This window comes from Anomalospiza imberbis, chromosome 2 (genome assembly GCF_031753505.1).
Source record: "Anomalospiza imberbis isolate Cuckoo-Finch-1a 21T00152 chromosome 2, ASM3175350v1, whole genome shotgun sequence".
In the NCBI taxonomy this organism is placed as follows: Eukaryota; Metazoa; Chordata; class Aves; order Passeriformes; family Viduidae; genus Anomalospiza; species Anomalospiza imberbis.
In genome coordinates, this window is record NC_089682.1 from 39,762,613 (window position 1) to 39,789,449 (window position 26,837).

The following is a 26,837-nucleotide window of genomic DNA, read 5'->3' on the forward strand; positions in this document are numbered from 1 at the left end:
TTACATAAAATTAGTATTGCTATGTTCAGTATTAGGGCTTTATTAATAATATCATTCACTTTGTCCTTGATCTAGAGCAATAAGATAAAATTAAGGTATCAGACATCAGTTATCAATACATGACAGGTCAGGTTTATCGCGCCTTTAACTGTGGGAGCTACACATTTTACCTTTTGCTGATCTGGAAATTTCCTTTTATATACAGTTTTCCCCTACAGCAGCAATCCCTTAGGGAATGGTAAATATGTTGGTAGGATCTCATACTACCCAATTGCAAACAATAAAAAATATATTCAGGCTCTGGAAGGTGACATTTATTGAAGAGGCACATTAAAGCAGATTTATCAATTTCACAGAAATACAACAAAACAATTCAATAAGGGTGGACAATGACATTTTCTCTTTCTTAAAAGAAATTAGGAACAATTCAGTTGTGCTTTGTCCACTTCTTTGTTTTTACTGTTGAAAAAATTCTAAAACTTTAAGTTTTATACATGAGGATGTATAAAAGTTACTTAATGTAACTTTGTTTTTACTGTTGAAAAAATTCTAAAATTTTAAGTTTTATACATGAGGATGTATAAAACTTACTTAATGCAACATACTCTAATATGTAGTAAACACTTATTCTCAAGGCATTTTGACTGATTATACCCAGAAAAATATTTTCAGCTAAATTGTTATTATCCTGCAGAAGCCATGCTTAGCAAACTTTTTTAGGCTCTGATCCAAAGCTCATTAAAGTCAGCAGGAGACTTCATGTTGTATAAAATATCTTTGGTTGCCAAATCAGGAAAACCCTGGTTATCAGCATAGATACTTTACCCTTTAAATATTACTTTGTCAAATTATTTTCCACAACATCCCTTCTTGATATGACACATTAACTCACCTTGAATCTAGACTTGGCTTTGGATTCACATGTATCAGTGAAATAGGAACACTAAACTAAAGACAGATCTAGACTTCAGGAGGTGTCAATACTATTTCTCACTGTATACACAGTCATGACATAATTTTAGAAGGATTCATTTACTTTCTTTTTGTTATGCAGGAATGGCCTTATAGACTTGTACAGGAAACTCATTGAAATCATATGGAAAAGCACCCTTAAGTGTTTGGATGAGTAAGGACACAATGCAACAAGTCAGAGGAATGTTGTCAGGCTCTATGAGCATTTTTAGATCCTTTGGGAAAGTGAAACACAACTTTTTTTGTGTACATAACATATATTGCTATTGGTTCCTTTAGTATAGGTTTGTAGAGAGAGCACCATGCACTAACAGACTTCAAAGCATCTTAACTCAAAGATCCCATATGGTGAAACATTTACATTTCTATTAGGTCTAACTAAAGCTCACAACATCAATTAGAGCATTCCTAGCAATTCCAAAAACAAAGAGCAAGTCAAGAAATCTTTTCACACTCACCACTATACAACTTCTTTCTATATTCGGTAGGTCCATTCTATCAATTAGCAAGGAATAATTTAATAAAGAAGAATTTGAGGCTAACCATTCTGTCAGAGTTAACATAAACACATATAATTCCCATTTCCTTGGGAGTTACATTTAATTGTATGTATATGCAGTACCTCAGACTTAACTGATTAATAGGAGATATGCCAAGGGGAAGAATAAGTAAATAGATGTCATGGCAAACTTTAGAAACTTGTAAAGATAATTTTTTTGCCAGCATAGTGCCATTGGTAGTGGTGAGAGGGCAGGTAGTTACGATGTTAGAGAACTTAATATGCACCTTATGGAGAGCTACACATCTATTACAACTACATTCAACAGCCACATGCAGCTAAAGAACATTTCCTCTAGACTGCTCACAAATTATGTCATTTTGCATGCTGTGCTGCATTAATCAATGGCAAATAAAAATCACTGTTTTCATAAGACAGAAAGGGCAAATTGTCCCCCTTAAAAATCTCAAGAATCTGACAACATTATCCTACAATGATGGAGCAGTTATTTGTCTTTGGTGATTGCAGAGTTGCAGATGAGAGTGAATGCTTATTTTCTTGACATGAGGCCAGCTCTAGGAGACTGAAAATATAAATTTGTATTCAGCTCCTGTATGATGAGGAAACTAAGAGCAGTTGTAATATAAATATGAATTGGACATCAGAATTAGTAATTAGGGCTATAAAGCTGGGAAACATTTAGCCATCTATGTAATTGATTTTTTTTTTAATACAACAGATAACATCCCTGTGTTTCACTTAATGCTGCCGAGAGCAAAACAGCCAAGCAGCAGGACTGTATCTGAGAGAGAGGCTGCCTGAACTGGGATGCAGGCAGGCTGCGACAAGGAGCTCCAGCATGCTGTGGGCTGCAGCTGACTCACTCTGCTTCCTGTCACGGATGTGCTGGTGCCGGCATGCCAGCCAGCTGCCTCCGAGGCTCCGGCAGCCTTTATCCCTGCACCTGCCAATCGTGCACATTGTGCCAAGGCTGCTGGGTGGAGGAACCAGCTGCGTGGCATGCCAGGACGCAGGGTGGTGGCTACAGCCATCAGCTCCCACTTGGGTCACCAAACAGAGGGTGACATAAACATGTCACCGTCATGGTCCAGTTAACAATTACTTCAAGGACAGGTTCATCTCTCCCAGTCTGTTCCTCCAACAGGCCATACTTTTGGACCACCCTGACAGAACATTGCCATCTAGCAATTAGATTCATACGTGGATGGACCCGTGGGGTCTTAGAACCATCTGCTGTCCTGCAGTACTGATATGCTGCCCATCAGTCATCTGTTCCACTAACACTGTCCCCAGAAGTCACCACAGTTCAGTGAAGAGCTTTGGCAGATGAAGCAGACAGGAAGGAGAAAGGAGGGAAACTGACTTTTAGCCTGACCCTCAGCAGCACAAACAAAATAACAAGGTATGGAGACCGAACATCTTTTGAATTTCTCAAGCATCCACCTGCTTAGCCTTGAAGAGTGCCTTGTCTCCTCTCTGTCCTAGAGCCTCAAATCCCCATAGCAAGATGTTTTCACCTCATTTTCTGTGGAAGTTCACTCTCATCTGGATTAGTGCTTCTGAACACTTGGGAATGAGGATCAGGGTCCTCTCTGCTAATACCATCACAGACAGTGTTTACGAGGCTGCTGGATTGACAGTGGGATGGCAGAAAACCAGGGTGCAGTGGTTAAATTGCTCCTTAATGTTGTCAGTAGATGAAGAAGGCCATGTCTTCAAAATACGTGCAGTGTCAAGAAAAAACTTGTGACATATTGCCCAAATATTGCTGACTCCTAGCCAATTAATGCAGCATTGAGCTAAAACCACGGGGCGTCAGACATCAGTTTCACGTGTTTATGGACATCTAATTGATTTTAAGTATTTCTCTTTGTTAAACATTCAGAGGTGCTTAACCTTTCGGTTCAGCCTAGACTTTAGCTATCAGACTGAGCTGGGAGAGGTCTTTTAAACAGTCAGTCAGTCTGTGCCAGATATAAACCAGCCACTTTTGGGCACCACATTACATAATTTCTGTTCTGCAAGTAATAGAGCTGGTCTGCCTTTAATTAAGCGAAAAGGAAGCGGCTGGCAGGGGACTGGCAAGGAAAAAAGAAAGAGAGAAACAAGAGGCACATGAGAAAACACTGCTGGTGAGGAAATTCTAATAGAAATTGGGTGATTTTGAATGAAATCTGGCAGTCTCTGGCACATATGAATGCATTCATTGTTGCTAGTTCTGATTAATGACAGTTGTACAATAGTGTGCTGACAGTCACTGCCATACAGACACAATTTTTTTTGATATGAAACACTGCTGAAAATGCAACCCAATCAGATTTGGCCCCTGAACAACATGTGCTATCATCACTGTACTGTGAATTGAGATTGATTGGTAACCAGCTGTGACAAAGTGGGAGAAAGAGCCTTGTCTTTTTCAAGAAAAGAAAAGAAGAAAAATAAAAAACTGAATTGTGTCAAAACCATTACCATCTGCTCAGCCAAATAGCAAATAAAACAAAACACATTAACTATTTTTAAGTAACACAAACTAATGTACTGAGGTTGAATTCATGTGTTAACTTAAGCATCTAAGAATAAACTTGAATTGAACTGATTTTGTCACAATTGGAATTTTTTCCCCACATTTGGAAGTGTATCTGTTCATACTCAGCCATCAATCTTCCTCAAGATTATGAAATAAAAAAATAAAGGAGAAAGATTTACTGAAGTGAGAGGTATTTAACAATCATATTTGGCGTTTTTTGCATTTGATATAAATTTTCCACAGTGCTTCACAGAATCCCTGGTTTCCATATTTTCAAAAATGCGAATGCACCTATGCATAAACAAAATGCAGCTCTTTTGTTTTTTAACATGCACAGATAGCAAAAATGTATCTGCAGCTGGAGTAATTTCATTCATAAATATCCAAGTAGCCTTAGTAATACAAGGATGTACTTGCTTTAGTGGTGTATTTTAAACTTCACAGAATGCTCTGCTGAACTCAAGAAACCTAACTCAAGAAGTCCTATTTCTTGCTAAAGGGATATTGCAAGAGGAAAAAATCACATCTAAACTGTTAGACTGCTAAAAAATTTGCATTAATTTATACCAGGTATATATTTTAATCTAAAACATTATTGTAAATAAAATATATTAAATAATAAATTGGAATCTTTGTATGTGCACATTGTAGGCTTGCCTTTTTTTTTTTTTTTAAGAGATGGCACGAAAATGACTTTGCTGTATTTTCTTTTGCCTATTTGCCAAACTATTTTGCAGAACATGCACAAAGCTTCAAGATTGCTCACAACATCGATGATTAGGGAGCCCAAATAGAGAGATGCTACTGCCCAAAACCAGGGTAAACAGGAGGTAGTTAAGGAGGCTTAAGCTTCTGTCGCCACTTCGGTTTTGTGGTGCTGGCACTTCAGTTCCCAGAACAGTGCCACAGCTTTTCACTGGCTCCTGCATCCCTGTGCCAGATGGAGGGAGCCAGAGGGAAGCTGCAGTGAGATGGGAAGTGTGAGTTGTTACCTGCTTCAGGCTTGTGTGATCCAGCAGCAGAAGGGAGAGCCTCCATGCCCACTGGCAATGCATATCTGACACAAGTTGAGTTATTTTCACTTCTATCCCATGAAAAAAGAAAGAAGCCCTAATGTATATGGGTGACAGCTTTCTGGGGAAAGATATTGGAGTGTCAGATTTTCTTTCTCTAGCAAAACCTGAATCAGTGACAGTTATGGATATATTTGTATGCACTGGTCTCAAATTACTCTGTTGTGCCCCTGAAATCAAAAGCTGCTTTTTGCTGGGTGGCTCTAAGACACTGCTTAAAGCCATGATATATTGAACTACCAGGGAGCTATCTCCAAGGTGCTGACAGGATGGCTACTCCTCACATCTACATGTCCAGATACCCATTTATTTTTTAGCTCTGCCATTCATGCCAGAGAAAGGTAGAAGACAATGTTATATTACTTTGAATTTCTTTGTGTGATGCATGTCTGTGAACTGTCATATAAAAGTGTTTTGATATTCCATGTTTCCTTATTCTATACAACAAAACAGGAAAAAGAGCTGTGTGACACAGGCTGCTGTTCACTATTGTGATTTTTCTTCAATTATGCTGAGGTTCTGCTTTAGTCCAAAACCTCTTATGGGTTGTGATCAGCAGATTATTTCTATCTGATAGAGTAGACACACTCAATTGCAATAATATAAAACAGAAACCCACATTGCACTGTGTTTTAAAGCAAGGCATTCAGTAAAATGGTCTAAGTCTCATAAAATATGTGTACAGCTGTTGCAGTTACTGGGCCAACATTGGGAAATCATACCTGTTTCCAAGGAAATAGTGTTTTCCAAATTATCTGGAAGCATTACACTCCACAGCACTGCTCTTACATGCAAACAGACAGGTGTGACTGCACATAAATATGCGTAGTCTCTTACAAAATCAGGAGCCACGTGCTCAGAAGAGAACCAAGAAAGCAAATTGAGACTGGTTTTTGATTCTCTTTGAAATAATTTGGAAACAAATAGCAGTTAAGAACAAAACATATGTCTGGGAATCAGTGATTCACTAAATCCCATCTAAACTTATACAGAGATCCTTTACATCTCTGTTTGCACATGGGAGTGTACTCATAGGGAATTACTACATGATAATTATTCAAAATGGGCTTCTGATTTGATTTTAGTTCCAGACAGAGCTCCACATTTCAGAAACTGGAGCTTTGGTGGAAGTGTGATCTAAGAGACCTTGTCATCACTTGGCATGGAGACCTATCCTCCCATCACCAGGAGTAGTCCTTTCCCTCACAGATGAGACACATTTGTCAGGCAAATTTATATTATTAATGCCTATGTCATATATTCACCCCTCAGAAAAGTATCCTTGATGCTCAGAGTTATCTGGTTTTGTCCATTTCAGCTTTTGAAAAATTGAAATGTTATAACATGGACTGGAACAAAGTAAGAGGATTTGACACCAGACTGGCATCATGCACCCACTAAACTTGGCTTGATGCATTTTTTTAACATGAGCACACAGATCATGAGTAGTTTGAGATAAACTAAATTTGAGTTTGCCTGTTTATTATTATTTGCCTAAAGCACATGAAAGATTACTATAAACTTGTCAGAGAAATTAAATATTTCCTAATCTGTATTTTGAATCAGTAACCAACCTTGAAGTGGCAATTAAAGATGAAGTCATGTTAATGTTGTAATGAAAGTGCCTTCAATTGAGCCAGAAGTCATATTCTTAAAAAGTACATTTTGCTAGTTAAGCAATTATCAACACTGAACTTACTGATAGAAACTTGAAATAATTTTTAGGTTTAAAACTTTACCTTTAAAGTGTTTTCACTGACAGTGTAAGTTAATTTGTTTTTAACTCAGATGACAAGTTTTGCATCCCATGAAGAGATGGAATGTGTTAAAGGAGAAGAAATCCCTGCAGGCCAGACATTACAGTAACATCAGTGGTTAGAGCTCTTGAATCTTACTCTCACTTGAATATAACTAAGAGCTTTGTCCTCCCTGTTTTCCTGAGGTTTTCATGGAAAAAAAATGCACAGTTAATGATCTTTCCTTTTTAATTCTATGATTTTAAAGGTTAATAAACTGATAATAGAAAGAAGGCTACCTTAATATAAATATAAATACAGTATACAAACCATGTGATAGCTAAGCTTTTATGTAGTACACTTTGCTTTTTTTGACACTAAAGAAATATTTAAGTACTAGTAGGAGTATTTTGAATGAGATTCTACATTAAATTTCACTGTCTCCTCTTCCTGCAAGACTATTTTTTACTGCAGCCTTCTGTGAGTGGAAAATTCAGATAAACCCATGTTTGAAGCTACCTACAACTGGCATTAAATTTTGTTTCTGAACTCTTCTAGTGACTTCATTAATGCTCTGAAATTTAACTATTTTAGGCTGCAGAATAAGAAAGAATAAAAAGAAATAACAACATTCTTCTGTGACAATACTGTTCCTAGTGCACTGTCAGTGATCACTTCATAGATCACCAATAGTTCACACAGCAGAAAGAGAAAACATGCAGGCAGGAGTGCTAGTTGACACAATTCTTTTATGGCTGCTGTCCATGGAGTTGTAAAGCTATTTTTCCAACCTTGACCCTTATGTAAGCAACTGGAGAGTATTTTCATGAATCTGCAAACAGACTGGCTGAAACAATAGCTCTTCTTCAGCTCTGTGGTGAGAACTGACACTTAACATGAAGCCAATTTAAATGTCACCGTTATTAACTGTTTCTTTGCTGATCAGTCTAGCAGAGCCACACATCTACCACTTTTGCTCACAGCATTTAATACTTCAGACAAATGGAATGGCAGGCAACTCCTGGGTTAGACTATAAACCCCTGGGGTAACTGTGGGATGATGCAATTATAGGACTTTACTCAATGTCAAGTTTTGAGGGATTTAAAACATTAAAAAATGCTGTCATTTAGACATTCACTTGGGCATGTACTCCTCATGCAACTGTAAGGAATACATTTCCACTTGCAGAGTAGGAAGGGTTCAGTGACAGGCAAAATAGCAATCAGAGAAAAGGGATACTCAACCAGAAGTGCTACAGGAGGGGGCACCCCACCATCACTGGGGTACATCATCTTGATGTTATATATACAAAAATTAACCAACCCCTGCATCCATTTTACCTTTCATCACTTCTCTATCTCTAAATGGTATCTCTGATTTTACAGAAGTTTCCTCAAATGGTTCAATATAACAGCTGAAAAGATGCTTAAGCTGCACTTGGCTGAGATCTGCCAGTGCTCACTTGTGCCCCATGGTCTCTGCAAGTTACAGAGCAGCTCTCTCTGTGCCAGACATCTACAACAACATCCTCTGCAAACCGCCTCTCCTGCCTCCAGATGCATATAAGGAAACAAATACCATACTAAACCTCTTTCTTTCACTGTCTCTTTTTGACAAGCTATTAAGAACATCCAATCTTGCTCCTCATAAAGGGACTAATCTCTCCTTAATGCTTTAGCTTAAGGAAAAAAAAGATGGGCATGCAAATCATACAGGATCTAACCAGAGATGACAAATAGTACATGTGATATAGCCAATATGATATAGCATCCTTTTCCTCCAACCCTTCATTTAAAACCATTAATTGTTATTAATTGTTATAGAGATTTGCTGATGTAACCAAAGATTATATTCATTACACTACTAAAACACACTCTTTATTCTAATTAATTTTCAATACACATTAGACTGCATTTTGTTAAAATCTGCACAGATATTAATTCAAAGAAAGCACACAGTGCTGTAGTGTTATTACCTCATATTTCATTGAAAGGTCATTCTCCCCTTGGTTGTATCTAGAGGGGGCTGGAGTTAAATACCTCAATATCCTATCCACAGAATACAAATGAAATTATGGAGCACCACTGTTTATTCTTAAAAATTACTGTCTTGCTTACAGAGCCTTATCTTATGGTCAGGATGTGGTGGGTATGTGCAAGGTACCCACCAAATTTCTCATGAGACCGCAACAGCTCTGCAGACATCAAGGTCAGTGAAGAAGGAGGGGAGGAGGAACTCCAGGCACAGAAGCAAACTCCTCTCCCTGAGGAAGAAGCAGTTGCAAAGACAGACAAGGTGTGATGAACTGACCACAAGCCCCCTTCCCTGCCAAGGAAAAAAGTGGGGGGAGGATGTTTTTTTAAGATTTGGTCCTATTTCTCATTATCCTTTTCTGATCTGATTGACAATAAATTGAATGAATTTTTTTCCAGGTTGAGTCTGTTTTGCCCATGACACTAACTGATGAGTGATCTCTCCCCATTCTTATCTTGAACCATAAGCCTTTCATTATATTTTCTGCCCCCTGTCCAGCTGGGAAGGGAAAAACAGAAAGGTTTTGGGGGACACTTAACATCCAGCCAGGGTCAACACATCACAATGGAGAAATAAAAATGCAAAACCTCTCAGGCTATCAGGTTCTTTTTTGATCTCCTCTTAAAAAATCCAGCTTTTCTTAGTTCATTAGGTCTGCTGTCAGTTGCGTTTAAAACCATTTCAAAGATTTGCATCTGGAAGACAGTGACATATTTTTAAAATGCCTTGTTATGTGCCTAGTTTTGGACTCACAAGTAGCCATTGTGGAAAGCAGAGAAATTAGAGGTGTGCTTTTTCATTAAGCTCTATCAGAAGTGTGACAGACAGCATTTCTGCCCAGGCTATGCATAAGCGTTAAAAAAAGCGGCCAGTTTCAAAACCATAGCAAAACTAACACCTACATAGGCTTGTGCTGTTGCAGCTAACACATATTTTAGAACACATTAACACTGTGCTTTAAGAATATTTATTCCCAAGTAATTTTTAATGAACATTCCTAATCTCCAGCAAATAAGAAACCTTACTGTGCTATTTGTGATTTTCACTGCTGGGTGTTACTGCTTGGTTTCATTTAATAACCTACAATCTCTTAACACTTAGCAATATACCTTGTATAAACTACACACCACTTTCCTTCTGAAGCATCACTCTTGGTTTTTCTGCCCACACTCCCATTGAGTGGGTGGCACATAAATACCTCTCCTTGCTGGTGCAGTTGCCACTTTTCATCTCTAGTACAATATCCATCTAATCAGACAGTGCCTGTAAATGCAACTTAAAAGAGCAGGTCGTAATTTCATTAAAGATGTATTTACTGAGCTAAAACAGCTGTTCCGGGCTGGAATGCAAAAAAAGGCCTATGTGATTGCTACTCAGTCATTTTTAAGGCAACTGAAAAATACATTTGCTGAGCTAACCTCACTCTGCCGAAGAACTGGCACTGCTAACTTCTTCTGTATAAAAGGTTTAAACAGTTATTATAGTGTGTCATAAATTTTGACTTGTAATTGAAAATTTCTTCACTTCCTTAAAAAAAAAAAAGTACTTATTACTTGCTATATAATTACAGACCATGCAGCTGCTCTCCTCAGCTTCGCTAGAAAATTTGAAGACATGAAACACTGTACAAACCTTATTCAAATGTTATTAAATTGCTAGTCATAGATCTGCCACTCTCATACTGTAGGCTCACAAATAATGTCATTTTCTTCCTGTTACCAGGACTAAAATGTAGATGAATGAAAAGTTGATCCAGGCCATATTGAGTTCCCTACCACACAGGAGACCATCAGCTCCTTGGAAGGAAAGTATAAGCTCTATTTTTGCTAGGCATACATCAAAGGGAAAGATACCTGAAAGGTAGCTGGAAAAAAAATTCAATGCATAAAGACAAATTTTATTTAATTTTCAGTAGGTCTTAATCATTATGCATAGCCACAACTGTTTGAGTCACTTTGACACAATCCTTGTGCCATTTCCTTGTGTCACTTATAATGAGAAAAAACTCTATTCATGGAATAGTGAACCTCATGTTGCAGCCAAAGGCATAGGACTGGTGACCCCACAACATCCTGTTCACCTCCAGTAGTTTGACATTAGTCATACTTGATTAACTATTCCCCACCCTTTGTGTACTGTGGAGCCTGTGGTGTGAGGCTGAATTTTTAGAGCAATTAAAATAAAATATACAACATGTGCCTTTGATTCACAATACATTTCAGTCTTGGGTCACTGATTTGAAGTGGACAGCTTCTGGAAAAAGGCTTTACATACCCTAGACTTCACACTGGATTTTGATTCTCCCTGTTGGTGCAATACCAACATTTAGATCAACAAGGTATTAATTTGCTGGGACCAATTTAGGCTCTAACAAGAATTTTAAGCACTGAAGAACATAAATAATTCTTTATCACAATGGTGCAAAAGAACTATGAAAACAGTTATCATACATTACTCACACTACTGTTTTCACATAGTATTTATCATTTGTTTAATTCCTGCCCAGTCATACACAGAGGAGCTCCATAACATATATATATAGTCTGAAATCTCAAGTCAGGTCTACAGGATGTTGGATAAGTAACTTCCTTTGACCACTAGTGAGACCAATATTTCCCAAGCATTTTAAAAACTGCTACTCAAAGAGCCACTTTAAGGTCTTAAATTCAAAATACAGACTATCATAGTTGATTTAGATCATTGGTTCAAAACAACTGAAATTGAGAATGAAGTTTTGCACCATCAGAATAAACTGTTTATTCTCAGATTTGAAGCACAGTTGTTTATATACTCCTGAGGAATTACACAGACAATTTGACAAACAGCCAAATTATTTTTGGCTAAAAATAATAAAGAGTCATGTTTTCAAACATAGTAATTTCTTTAGAAGTTGGGGTTTTTTTCTCATTTAATCCACTTGCAACTGGAGATGCTTAGAGTCCGTCTGGGACCTTTATAATTAGGGCTTTAACAGCCTGAAATTATTTTCCAATTACTACTCAACACACCACTCGGTGTAGCAATACTGTTCAAATTTGTCACCAGAAATCACTGGCATTACTTTTCTCTTTGCTTTCCCATGAGTCACTGAAAAAAACTAAAACAAGGTAAGGTGGAAAAACAGACTAGGATTTCTGAAAGACTATGGATCCGCTATCACTGATTCTGGCACTCACCAGAAGCAAGTTACAGAAACAAAATGCATACAAAAATTCAGTTTGTTCCACTTCGTTGTCACTGAACTAGACACTTCTGAAAGCTGAATCAACAACAGACACATTTAAAAATCTGCTGTAATTGTTGAAACAGGTACCTACTATAATTGTCTTGCAATCTAGAGATGAAGCCAAAATGAAATTGAAAAAACAAAAAGAGACAGATGTGCAAAGAACATTGTTAGCTATAGAAATAGGAAATTTATATTGAAAGTTATAAGAGAAATAATTCATAGATCTGCTCAGAAGTATTTATGCATGTGGGAAGAATAACAAAGGGAAAACCTTGAGGGCTTTATATATCATTGTAGATGTTAAAATGCTTAAAATACAGGAGCTCAGTTTGTCTTTTACCTCAAAAAACAAATCCATCAATTTCAACAATGAGGAATCATTTTGACTTTTTTTCCTAATTTATAAAATTTTGATATCATAATTTCCTCATCCATCCATTCATTCAGACTATACCTGGGCAATTTTCTTCGCTGGCATTTAAAAATCCAGAAAAACACAATAGCTTCTGTTTTAGAGGTTCCAAGCTTAACTTCCTTGATTAAGCACCATGCAGCACAGTTTGGAAATGTTCGCTTTTTGGACAGTGAAGATATGCTAATTTATCTTGCTATATAAATAAAAAATTACAGAATAGATAATTACAGAATATCTAATAGAAGTGCAATCTAACCAAAGACACTGTGGGTTCATCATCAATTACTTCTGCTTTTGAGACCTAGAAGCAGACATGGTTTAAAACAACAGAAGTAGCACAAAAGCAAGAATAAATTACAGATCACAAGGTATTTACTGTGGACTACTCTACAATACATAGTTAAAGAGCAAGCAAAGAGAAAATTCCATCCTGACATCCAAAGGTCTTCTCCTGAAAATAATATTTTGCGTATTACATTTATACACATCTGTCACTATAATAAGCAAAACAGCTATGTCACTTTTAATTTTTTCTTAATTGCCAGAGAATGAATTTTTTTTAAGTGTGTATATATATATATATATATATATGTATCTATATATATATATATATATATATATATGTATCTAACTTACGTAGAAGTTTTTTTTCTAGATTATGTATTTTTCCATTAGTATATTCAACTGTTAGAAAATGTCAGCTACGGTGGGGGAAAAAAGAAAGAGGCATTATACATGTCTACTGCTGAAATTAAAACTGTGCAAAAATAAATCAGTACTCATAGTGCCAGAAAGACTTGTTGGGTTGTGGAGACCTAGGTTCTAATTCCTGTTCCCAGAGCTATTTCCATGTTGAGATTTTTTAATGAAATAATGATTCAGCATCAAAACAAGAGAGTTACAGAAAATGAGGACCAAACACTGCTCTTTCAGTTGAAAGGAGCCAAACTAATTTAAAACCTTTCTGCAGGAGAGACTCCCTTCCCCTACCCACTAAAATTTTCTCCTAGTTTGTTCCAGACTAAATTAATCTTTCTTGAACACAGGGGGCCTGTTCCAGATTTCAACTCTGTTTTACATTTCTGCTAGTCTGGCTTTTTGTTTCCCCAAGAGGAAGGTTTCTCTCCAAGACTTAACAGATATGAACCAAGGAGCCAGCAAAGCCCACCATTCTCTGCTTGTAATTCACCTTGCCAGTGCAACAGAGAAACTTTCCTGCCAAGTTTTCTCTCTCTTGGTATCAACACATAATTCTGAAGGCTACTATCACCATTACAGTCCTAAAACATCTTTACTGTCTCCAATAAATTCACTGAATACCCATGTGCTCACAACACCTACACATCACTTTTCTTTCCTCCACAAGAATCCATTACCTGGACAATTCACCCAGGTTGGGCTTCCCTGCACAGCTGCCTCTGGAACAAGATTTGTAGTGCCAAAGGAGCAGCAATGCGGGAAGTAAATCTTGGACACAATGTCAAAGAACAAACTCTTAGTAGCAGGGATGGATTCCAGCATTGTGCAACAATTGAAATCTGAAAGTGAACATGAATGTGGCTCTTACCTTCCTCTTGGTAAGTCTGCATCATCTTTCTTCCACCGGACTGTGGGTGTGGGATCCCCTTGCACCTGGCACCGGAAATCCACGGCCTCCTCCTCCAGCACCACTTGGTTAATCGGTCGCCTGAGAAACGTGGGCCGCTCTTGAAAGAGACATTAAAATTCCACAGTGAGTCAGAGGGCTGAAATGAACACTTTCTGACTTTTCAGCATCTTGTTGCTTACCCATCCATCAAACAGAAAGGAGGCTGAGCTCCACAAATTCAGACAAGTGGAACTGATGAAGTGCATAAAGAGCTAGGAAGAGGGCTGCCAGGCTGGAGAGGCAAAGGCTGTCCCATCCTGCCCTCCAGCAAGAAGAGGATGGGAAGGAGGACCAGAAGGCAGCCTGTGCCAGGACTGACCGACCACCTGCTGGACAGCAGAGAGGCCTCTGAGGCTGTGCCTTTCCCTGGAAAAGCTGTGGCTCTGCAGCGCTGCACAGACAAGAGCCTGAGCTGGGACCTCCTGCTGCAGCAATGTATGAGCTGCCCATGGAGCCAGCCTGCCTTTGGCAGTGATCAATACCTTGATGCTTCAGAGGAAAATTTAAGCTCTGTGTTATGCACCTCAGGCAATTGTGAACTGTCGTGCACAGGACAGAGATTCCCTGATCCCCATCACCAACTTCACCATGGAAAACCAAATTAAGGTCTGAATAATAACTTGTGTTTACCCTTGTTATGTTAGGCTGCACAGTTACAAATAGTATTAATCACCATAATGCTGTACAGGCCTGCTTAAAATCCAGATGCAGAGCCACAATCTGATCTCAGTTATACTGCTACAAAATCCAAGTACCGGTAATTTCATTTGAAAGGATGTCACTGGGGTTAGTTTCCAAGTTGCCTTTGGAAGGCACAAATTTTGTTCTGTCCTCTCAGCCATACCACACTTTTATTGTCATAAATTATTTATGTAAGTCAAACCATTATAAGGCTGGGTTTATATGAAACAGTATTTCCACTTAAGACAGGGATTTATCCTAAGGACATGTAAAACTGGTTACACACTATGTTTCATATTTCACTCTCAGCAAGTTAAGGGATATGATGTCACTTTAAAAAATTACTCAGAATTCATACAGATGCAAGCAATACCAGACTCTGACTCAGGAAATTTATCTTGATAACTACAGAGCTAATTTTACAGGTTTGTTATGCATGATTATTATATGCAAATAATTTTTTTTAAAGTTAAAAGAACATTATAAAGGTTGAAAAATAAAGCAGGCCACACTTACTGGCAGAATAAAGGCTGTCTGCATGTCTTTTAATCACTTCCCTTCTGTTTATGATGCCTTATGGGACTGGTTGCAATTATATGATCACACATTATTTTTCCCCCAAACATCTTCAGATTGTTGGTATTCACTTAATGAGCAGGTGGTTAATACTTTGCTTTAGTTGTACTGTTTGGAGGGTGGCCTCCTGCCTTACTACTCAAAATGTACTTCAAAGACAGAATTATTAATTTCCTCATGACCTCTATTACACCTATCTTAATGCTTTATAATCACACCACTTCTTTTCACAGCTCCTCTCTGAGGCATGATAGAGATCTTAGAAAGCAAGGTAAAAAGTATCTGCTAAATTTTGCTGCTCAAACTGAGCCACAAAACTGACAATTTTTTTTTTTTTGAGGGGATGGGGAAGCGTTGGATGGAAACGAAGTTTTAATTTTTTGTGTTCAAAGCTCAGCTTCCATTAATTCAACTGCAGACAAAAAGTGTTCATCACTTTCACAAATCGGAGTATCAGTCGGAAAATGAGGAACACAAAACCACCTGTTAGTAATTATGTAAATGAGTGACAGCATCACACAGGAATTCCTTATTAGCAGAGAAACCTATTGGCAGGGGAAAACATATTTTGTCAGCAGAAGAATAGACATGCTCAAGAATCTATAGCACCTTTCCAGATTATAGAGATAAAAGCATGGCTAACGGGCAAAGATTCTTCTCCCCAAGCCATTCCTTTTGTCATATTCCTATTTCTGCCCAGGATCTTCAGATTCCAGCAATGTTTGGGCAAGTAAATTCATTTCTAGCCTCTCTGCTTATATTGAAATCTATATAATTTTAAGTCAGTGTACAAGCCATATCCAGCTCTTTGTAATTTCTCTTTTCAAGTCTGCGTACAAGACCTATCCAGCTGCTGACAGTTTCTTTAGTCATTTTATCTTTTCTTTTAGCCCAGAAATAGCAACTTTTCACACCTGGAACCCAACAAGTTCTCAAGTCCAATTCCCCTTCCAACTACCATGCCTCTCCCTTTTTGTACCTTACAGCAAATGGACTCTTCTCCACTGAGTGTTTGGTCTGCACTTAAAGTGGAGCGCCTTTTCCCCAGGTCACCCAAATATTGCCCATCCACAAACTTGACACATGAAAAATCAGCTGAAGTACCCAAGGATCCTCCCAGGAGAGTGACAGCAGCAGGAACACAGTGTAGATACGGGAAAATGCTGCCCAGATCTGCATTAATGGGTTCTCTGGTGTATGAATTGATTACTCTATTACTTTTTTTTTTTTTAGGCAGGTCCATATTTGGTTAAGTTTAGCGAAAATCCTCTGGACAAGCCAAAAAAAGAGTACATCTCTGGCATAGTGCAGCTATTTTCCAACATATTTTAGGTACCTGATATTCAGTATGAGGCACCTGCACTTCTCAGGACAAAAAGCTTCCTCCATTCCTCTCATTCCTGCCCATTTCACTCCAATCATCCCATTGGCCTCCAAACTGCAAGAACTCCAACATTCTTAAAGAAGAGTGAATTATTTTGTCAATTTAATTTTGTCAACTAAAATTAGTTTTCCAGTTAGCCATGGAAAATTTTGGATAAAGCCATTTTAATTTGATAAACTTATTACAACTGGACAAAGCAAAAAACCCCACATTTTTAATCCTAATGCTAAGCAACATACCTGGCCCATCTGTAACTACATGAATCTGGATGGGAATATTTAAATGACACTTTCTGCAAATTTGCAACAGCATTGTTTTCACAACTTCTCTCCTAAGAAGAGCTTAGACCAACTCCTGCTCTCAGCTCATACACAATAATCTTCACTTTGGCATTTGTTTTTCAAGACATGATCCTAAACTAAGAAATTCAGATCCAGATCAGCAATCTAATTGGTGATTTAGAGACCCTAATTCATCCCCACTGAATTTAAACAATTCTCTGTTTGTCTGTACACTGGCTTGATCTGCATACAAAAATTATTTTAGACAGGTTTACAAAAGCTGCGTGTAAACAGCTTAGAAAAGAGACTGTGCATACTTATGAAATTGCTACTTGTGGCTGTAAATTCTCCTGCACAGGAGATGAGAAAATAAATTCCTGTCTCATTTTGAGGAGAACCCAGCTGAGGAAAAAGTAAATGGCCCTGAGGTCATTAGATAAATCACTGGATTCCACATCAAGGCAATTTAGGAGAATACATACATGTTTGTTTCATATCAGCTTCTAAAACTGTATATTTTTAAAAACATTTAAGAAATTGCTAGAAAATTAATAGCTATGTAAGGACAGAGCCCAGTTAGCAAGGACATGCAAATACCAACAACTGCTGTTTCCATTTTTGCATCATCTCTGCATTTTGCACAGCGTGAATCAGGAAAGAACAAGTTATCTCTTATGTTGTTTCCTGTATTTGTATCACTCAGAAAGCCCCTTGAATACATCCAATATCTAATTATACAGCTATGAAGTGATCATAGTGAATGCCATTACCAATGCAATTAACATTCTTTATGTGAGATTAACTGGATTTGAGTCACCTGCATAACTTGCTTACAATGTTAATCTCTCAGGAGACAGAGCACTGCTTGCCCAAGCATGCTAAATAAAGGTTTCTTTGCACAGCCAGGTCAAACTTAGTTTCAGAGCTAGTCTTGGGAAAAATAAAAAAATCATATTTTTTCTTTTGAAATGGTTTGCCCATAAATAAAGACTTGTGGTATAATTAAATACTGTTACTCTGTCAACAGCATCCAGAGCACAATATATTTGAGAAACAACAAGAAAGGGTGATAAATTAAAATCATAGGCATATATAAAAATTTTAATATAGCTATTTTATAAGCTTTCACTGAGTAAATAAAGTACCCACTTCCCAGACTTTCTCTGATGAATATTAAAAATCTTTGAAGAGAACTATAAAATAGGTCATGGTTATATGTCATGTCAACCAGTCATGCTATTACTAGGGTGACCTTTACAACTTCAGAATAAACTTCGCTTGCAGTTATAAAAGGGGATTGTTAATGCAATCTGGACACACACCTACAATCTGTTGCAGTGCTTGAGGTATGTGCTGCAAGGAAACCTACAGATCCGAGCCAGAAACAGCAAAATGCTTTTCCTGCTCTGGGGGCTGACACAAGTTAACCTCAGAACTCAATTTTTCCCATATTTAACAATTGGTCTGAGTATCACAGTCTATTAGAGAGACTCAGATGACCTTCAGATGTATTATTGCCCTTTTCCTGTTCCTCAAAAAGTTAGACAGCCATATATGGGGCCTCAATCTAATTAAAATGATTCTAACTACCTTAATATATTTTCTGTGCTGAGGCAACTGCTAGAGTGAAGGATTTGATGGTCTTCATAATGTAGAGCCTCAGTCTGATTTAGAATTGTTCTTGTTTTCTCTGTCTTTGCTGGATAGAAGACATCATTTTTAAAAATGTTTTTGTGTTCTAAAAAGAACATTAAAACACAAATTAAGAGGCTTTGGGGAGGGATTTAATAGCAAATAGTTACATTTAAAAGCTTTTTGCACTTTAGCATTCTGATTCAAAAGGGAAAAAAGGAAACATTAGATGGTTGGAAGTAAGTTTCACTTCAGAATGCTGTCAATAGCATAGATATTTCATTAAATGCAATGTGATCTGGATGAAGTAAAGGTCTCTGCCAAAAAAAAAAAAAAAAAACATTTGGAAGAAGACAGGATATTATGATCTCACCAAATTTACCTATGTTGGCCAAATAAATGAAAACAGAATTGCAAAAGAATGTGGTTTTATATTTATAGACATTCCTCTACTACATCTTTTTAGGCACTTTTCCCTTTTTCATTTGAGAAATAAGCACTTGTGTAGACATCTCAAACTCCTACACTCTAAGCACCCAAGGCTTGATGAGCTTGCACAGTAAAGGCGTGGAACACCAATAAGAGGCAAGTGCAGTAAAATGAATGTTATCAGTTGCTAGTGGTTTTCTCCTTTTATATAAATCTACAGTCATGTTAATTACAGTTTTTACTGACTGTTACATGCAGACTTTGGGGACCAAATCAGACACTTTTTTCAGAGCTGTATCATTATTCTATAACAACTTCTTGGTATCTGTGGATAACAAATAATCTAAAGCTAAACTGGCTTTTTGCTAACTGCCACAAGTAGACTGCAAGTGGAAACTGCAGGGATTTGAAGAAAAGCAGGAGGAGATTTGATCTAAAGGACAAAATACACACTGCTGATTTCTCTGTCTTGACCTATCAATGTATACCTGGTTTTGGCAGATTTTTCCACGTGACTGGGAAAGCTTTCCAGGATACAATGGGTGAAGACTCTGCTAAGGCCTTCCATATAGACAGAGCTCAAGAAAGCAAAATGGGGCACAGTGTCTTCATTAAAGGGATTTAGGGGATTTTTTTTCTTCTAACACCATGTCATCATAGTCATTCTTTTTCTGAAACTAGGGTTTCTCTTTCAGCCTGACAATATCTACAAAACATCAAACACAAATACTTCCTCAAGCATCAGACAAGAATACCTCTTCATCCCACAGGACCTTATTAGCTGAAAAAAGGTTCAGATATCAAAGATAAAATCAAAGATTAATCCAAAACAATCTTCAATATGTCCAAATTGACATATCTTTTAAAGATATTTTTTACTCTTCTTACTTATGCTTTATATTCTTTTGAGGCTCTTCTAAATATATCTTTTTCCACTGCTTGATGCCAGCCTCTTGAAGTTGATATACTATGGCTTTCATTGATTTCCGAGCTTTAGAATCAATATACAAGATATACCTTTGTACATTCTCTTCAAACATGCCATTTTAAGTGCAAAGGGAAATAAAAGAACATGAAACAGTTAACTTGAAAATTTATCTCAGAATGGTGAAGTAGCATGACAAAATGATAAAGGTTATCATAAAGAGTAATTCCTTCTTTATTTAATTTCTGGCTCCATATTATGTATTTACAAACAAAGCTTTCTTACAAATTGGAATTAAACTGTTTCTGTTTTGCATCTTGCTTTAATTCTGTTCAGCCAAGGGCTATGAGCCCAAACACAAGCAATGCAACCTAATTTGTATCACTTACACTTTGGAAATTGGCCTTTAGAATAGTGTGCACACAGTAATCAAGTCCCATGCTGCCTCTTTTTGTGAACATTAGGACTGAGGTTATTAACTTCCTTTAAAGTGCAACTTAAGACTGTGACAGACCCTGTCTTTGTGCTTTACTCCAAGATTACACCTTGGAGCCTCATAAAGGCAAAAACTAGCAGTAATGCTTGAAAAAAGAAGACTAACAAAATGTAGTGCATCTTCATCACTATTCAAAACACAGTTTTGGATAGCTCTGCTTATATGATCTTTATGGTATTTTACTATGAAAATTTGCCAATTTTCTGCTAATAGAAGAATCATGACTTGGGAACAAAACTAATGCAATCTGCATTGGCACTACCAGTTTACTGTTGAGAGTGCCTAAACGTTGAAAACAATGCTTCCTATGCAAATAAACTTGGGGGAAAAAAGTGAAAATTCTACATGTATTATTCATAACTATCTGTCAGTAAAGGTTATTGAAGCCAAGTGGACATATTCTGCACATGGGAAAATTTTATTTTCTCCCCCTACTGCTTCCCAAGGTTCTTATGACCCATTTTATTTTATTGTTTTTAAGCTCAGGAAAAGAGTAATCTTTCAGGCTAGGCTTCCATGCTGTTCCCCTTGGGCCACCAGTTCCCACCACACTGACTCAGTTTTTCCAGAGGCAATGCCTCAAGCTAAATTTACTGTACAGGGAGCCAGAGATCTGTCACAAGTCACATGCAGAAGTTAACTTCAGGTATTACAGAAAAACTTGCAAAGCCAAAAGTAACAAGTAGATGGTTTCTGGAAAGGTTCGAGAGCTAGTATGAAACAGTTCCTTAATATGTTTAGTAAGGCTCCCTTCACACTGTGGAAAAGGTTTGGAGGGTTGTTATTTGAGAAAGGAATGAAGACATGACTGATCAGCTAATTAATATACATTCCTTTCTGGAATCAGCACCAGCTATAGGCTTTCCAGTCCCCTATTAAAATTCTCCAAGTCACTCAGTCAAGATCTCCTTATTTTTATTGTGAAGTCCATTTTCAAGTATGTTCGAAGCAGTTAAAGGTTGGCACATAAATTGCATATAAGTATTTCTAGTATATTTTTCATCAACATTTGCAATATTCCCATGTTCCTCAGACCTGTGAGTCATATTAGAGGAAGGCTGTGGACCTAACATACGATCCTGGTGGTTTTGCCTGCACTCAGTGAAGCCAATTTGAACACACAGAGCCAATGTGACGTTTCCCAGAGTCATTGGATTTATTGGATTTATTGTGAGTGCCTAGAGTGATTGGACTGTCCAGTAGATACATTGCTTCCTGGAAACATCATGGATAACGGTCTCCAGTCACTGTGCAGATCCCTGCTCACACATGGGCTTCTGCCTGGAGTCCAGGAATGAAATATAACTGCTGGACAGCATGGGCAAGTCCCCTCCTTTTGTATGGAGAGGAACAGGACTACGCTGGACATGATGTTACAGTGAGCCCAGTGCACCAACACAGAGCTTCAGGGCCAGGAAGCAGCCAGGAAATGGGCACAGGGCAGCCCATCTTGTGAGACAGCAGGTCATAACCTAAGCACCTGCTTCCTGCATGCTATCCTTGCACAGCAAAAAGGAAGGTGGGGAGGTATCTGGGAATACTCAGATAGAAGGAGAAATGTAGATAGGAAGATACCGCTGTAGGGAATTTTAAACACAATTTTCTTCAGGTAGTCTAACACAATTAAGAAGGATTAAAATATCTAATTTCATTTATTGCTGATTTTGTTTGGTATTCACCAAATAGTTTTAGATTGTATTTTTACAAGTTGATTGCTATGATTATACTCAGTAAAAAAATCAGAATATTGTAATTGGTTATGTATTATTTTACATATCAAGACAAACCTAATAAGTTTCATAGCTCTGCAGGATATGAAATTACATGCACATTTCAGTTTTCATTCCTACAGTCCAATGCTTTTTAACAAATTATTTTCTTAAGGATTTCTTAAGGCTTTGTAGTTTAGGACTGCAATCTGCTTGCTATCCACAGGGAGTATTACCAGAGATTAGCAGTACTTAAACTGATGAAGGAGATATGTCACATCTCTTTTGCATCTGTATAAAGCTACAACTCTAACAGACTGGCTGCAAAGGGCATTTTAATTTGACAGAGATCCTTTCTCTGGTTTCTTTTTTTTTTTTTTTTTTGGCAAGTTATAATAGTTCTGCCTTTAAAAGCCACATGTTTCCATGAATCCACAACAAACCAGTTGGAGTGGAAGACTTTTTAGTCTTGAAATGCTGAAAAGCAGCATATCCTCAGAAATTCGTGGATCTTGTCTAGCAAAAATCTTTCTCTGACTTTTGTGAATCCCATAATATATATATTGTTTTTAAGTGGATAAACAAATGCTGAATTGCACATACATGCAAAAACTGGGATGGCACGATGTGTGACTGGGTTTTCCAGTGCACCATATTAGGCAGAAGGTGAAAAACTCTGGAGTATCTGCTTCACAAAGGACCGCAGGATTTCTATTAAACATCTCTCTGGGGTTTCAAAGGGTCTTGTTTGGAATTTCAGTACTGTATCAAAGAGGTGTAGCAGGATGGAACATTAACACTATTTCTCTCTCTTTTGTCAGCATGGACATATTTTCCTTATCAGCAAGGGTTTTTTCCTTATTGACCTTCCTTTGTTTATTCAGAACCTCTTGACAAATTCCTACAAATCCACGACTGTAGGATGTACCACAGCATGATTTTGTGGCTTTGCTTCTTATCCAGTTGTTAGCAGGATGGATCCAGCTTTAGGTTGGGTTATTACTCTCTTCTTGCTCTGTACCCTAACCATGGGGCAAATGCTCCTAACAACCAACTTCTTGCCTTGCCCATCAGGTCTAGAAGCTATTTCACACAGGAAGCTTATTCATTTTTAATTCAGCAGCACCAAAAATCTAAATGCTGTCCCGGCTTACAGGAGAAAAGCTGTTTCAAGTCCTCTTAAAAACGAATGCCAAAAGTTACTTTTATATATTCAAAAATTTGATTTTGGAATTGTCTCTAATGACGTTTTACTGATCGAGTTAGTTTTTTTCTGCTTTCCTACAAAGGTTTGATTTCACAACCCATCAGGAATATGGAATTATTTAAATAGGCAATCCTGGTCTAAATCTCTGGTAAGCAGGCATTGTCAACTGTATTAGAAGTAGCTTAATTACATTTGGCCATTCTGTGAGGGAGAGCATTGTCCTGCAATAACATCTCTGGTTATGCACATCACTGTGGACCTCCAATCAGTCTGAAACTATGTGCTTAGAAGGAAAATGTTGAGCCACCACAGGTCCATCATTATAAACCGCAGCCTTTAAAACCTGGTCTCCTTCTGAAGCTGTGAAATGCATCTTGAGCAGTACTGCTGTGTTTTGTTACTCTTGCTTTGTCTTGTGTTTTGAGGAGCCACCCAGGGTAATTCAGCCTATGACATTTGTAGGGAAAAAGCAATAAAAGCAGGGGTGTCTTTACCAAAGACAGTCAGCTCTGCAGGGTCACTGTCGCGCTCCCCCACCATGTTGGTCCCCACACACGTGTACATTCCTGCATCACTTTTTCTGGTGTTGGAGATCATCAGTTTCCCACCACGGATCTGTTTCAAAACAAGGAACACATTTTTAACTTCAGGTAAACAAAATACATCAGAAAAAGTGCTACCTTCTCGAACAACAAGTTCCACAACCAAGACGTTCTAAACTTTTGTTTGTAAATATATGTATAGTTTTAAAATTATATACTTATATATTTAAGTATCTTTAAGCTGTTCTAGAGCACATTATTATCCCACTAATTTTAATTTGCAACTAATTTCAACTGCATTTGATCTTGTTCCTTTGGCTTTGATTAGATTCTTTACATTTCAAAGATTACATTTCTTGCTGTCTCTTGGCAGCACAGGGTACTTTCATTTCTTGCACGATAATATGTAAAGCACTGTTGACATTTTTCTGAAAAAACAAGGCAATTTGACTTTGTTTTACTTAGATAATTTTATTTTACTGGTGTCTGAACAGTTTTCTTGATCACTAATAAAGACAGATTTTCTCTTTTTGTTGAGGCAAACAGACTGAATCTGGCCCAAACTGGGAATTCACCTGACAGTTAATATTTTCTTGGCTAGAAAGGGTGCTTACAGAGAGAAAGAGCAGGATAGATGAAAGAAATAATGTAAAAATTTGTGGCTTGTGAAGTCACAGTGTCAAAGGTTAGACAATGGGGTGCTTCAAAATAAGTTGAGAATTTAACAAAAGAAACTTGAGAGTCAGGGAATGATAGCCAGTTCTCTGCCACTCCTTGCTTTTCTACTCTTGAGCAGACCCTAGCACAGACAGCCTGGTCCACAAACAGCAGCAGCTCAGATTCTTTGGCTTGGAATAATTCCTTAGGGATCCAGAGCCACTAACAAGCTTCCTGATAGTACTTCCATGTTGAATAAGGTCAGCACTGAATCATTCCATACAACATAAAACTTTATTGAAGAAATATTAATGGTGAAAAGCTAAGCATTTAAAAATTAGGAATGAAACATGTTCTCAACCCCTTAATTTATCCCATTTGCTTGCATGGACCATGATTTATCTCTAATCACTTGCTAAGTTCAATATTTCTGCTGGATCCTTTTTCATTCAGTGCAAGAAATGAACAGCCACAGAACTCAACCAGTGTTACTCATTTGCTCAACATTTATTCCTTTTCAGGAACCATAATTCTTTAGAGTATGACTTCAGCCTACATTTAGACACATCCAAACTACCACAATAACTATAACTTTATTGGTATCATTCTAAGATGTTGGGTTTTTTCCCAGGTATTATTTGTGCACCTCATAGATTTGACTGAATTTACTTATAAACACCTCTGATACTCTCTGTTTGGAGAACTGAGATGTAGAAAAGGTAAAACCAAACTGGTCAAAGACATCCACTATGTCCTTTACCTAACTGAGCACCTCTATGACTGAATCTCCAGCTCTAATGGACCTCCATTACACTGGACTTACAAACCAACCCTCAAAGAAGCTCAAGCTGGAGAGCCAGACTAGGAGCAATAAACAGCCTGCCCCCCTCATTTGGGAAAGCACAGAGAGGCAAATTGCCAGGAATAACAACAAATTTCTATGGGCAAGGCTATAAAGCTGTGTAAGTTCTGCTGCACCCAGCTGTGGGCCCTGTGTCCACAGATAAAAAAACCACCTGAGCTGTACTCACACTGATGCGCTCCTCTCTGTCGTCAATGCGGACTTTGTCTTTCTTCCAGTAGATGGTGGGCTCGGGGTGCCCTCGAGGTGGCTGGCACTCCAGTATTGCAGGCTCTCCAGCTGCCACCACCACATCCGTAGGGTTTTGGCGGAAGTCATCCCGTAGCACTAGAGCAATAAATGAAGGAAAGAGGAAAAAAAAAATAACAGAAGTGATGACACTGTAAGTGAAGGAAAAAAAAAAAAAAGTAGAAACACACACTATGAAATAAACAAGTCTCAACCATTATCAGTGAATGACTTGGCTTCTTATATTGACTGTAAAAGATCTCAAAAATGAAGCTGGGCAGATATGCCCTTTCAGTGGAGGCAGACTTCACATACAAGGCTTTTGTTCTCCCTTCTTTTTTTTCTTTCCAGATAAGAACACTGCTCTGTATTTAAGTTACAAAGATGTGTAGCACCCATTACTCCTCTTAACCCTGACAGGATCACTTTCCATCATGACAAAAGCAGCTCTGCAGGTTGGATGTTGAGTTATTTTCATGACAGAAAACAACCTGCTGAGTATCTGCCTTGTCTTGGTCTCCAATTCCAGCACAAGGTAAAAAAGGGGCAGAACTAATACTGAACTACAGTTACACCTTGGCTAAGGGCATTGCCATTATTACTGTTATTATTGTATTTCTGGCACATACATGCTAAAATGGTCACCAGTTCTGAAAGGTGTCAGAGAAATAAAACAGATAGTAATGTACTTCCAGCATATTTATTTCTTCCTTTTATATTTTTAGTTCTAATATTTTTGCCACCTTGACCAGCCCAGCCCTATCCCACTACATTGAAAAGAGCATTTAAATCACCAAGCTGTTTGAGAACTAAATTGGGCAACACAGGGCAGCTTCTTATGTAAATCAAGCTTCCTAAAGGATTAGGTCCAACTAGCTGGCTTCATTGTGTTAGAATGATATCCACTTCATCCTTATTCTTCCATGTGTGTCCTAGTCTCTAGGTTAATTGACATTCCTATAAACATAAAACTGAAAATAGCTCTAGATGAGCTACTGAAATAGAATTTAGGGCACTGCCCCTCCTTGAATTTCAGCTACACATGGCTTTCATTACAGCTTTAAAACAGTTCT

The 26,837-nt window shown here is 37.8% G+C and overlaps 1 protein-coding gene across 21 annotated transcripts in view; it reads right to left on the reverse strand.

The window, feature by feature from the left end:
• ROBO2 (roundabout guidance receptor 2) overlaps positions 1 to 26,837 on the reverse strand; it is a 1,029,216-nt gene that overhangs the window by 121,698 nt on the left and 880,681 nt on the right. For all 21 annotated transcript variants that reach the window (XM_068180595.1, XM_068180605.1, XM_068180593.1 and 18 more), the window contains 3 exons: positions 25,706 to 25,863; positions 23,970 to 24,090; positions 14,075 to 14,213 (listed from right to left, as the gene is read on the reverse strand). In XM_068180595.1, the coding sequence (XP_068036696.1) occupies positions 14,075 to 14,213; positions 23,970 to 24,090; positions 25,706 to 25,863 (418 nt within the window). The remainder of the gene's footprint in view (positions 1 to 14,074; positions 14,214 to 23,969; positions 24,091 to 25,705; positions 25,864 to 26,837) is intronic.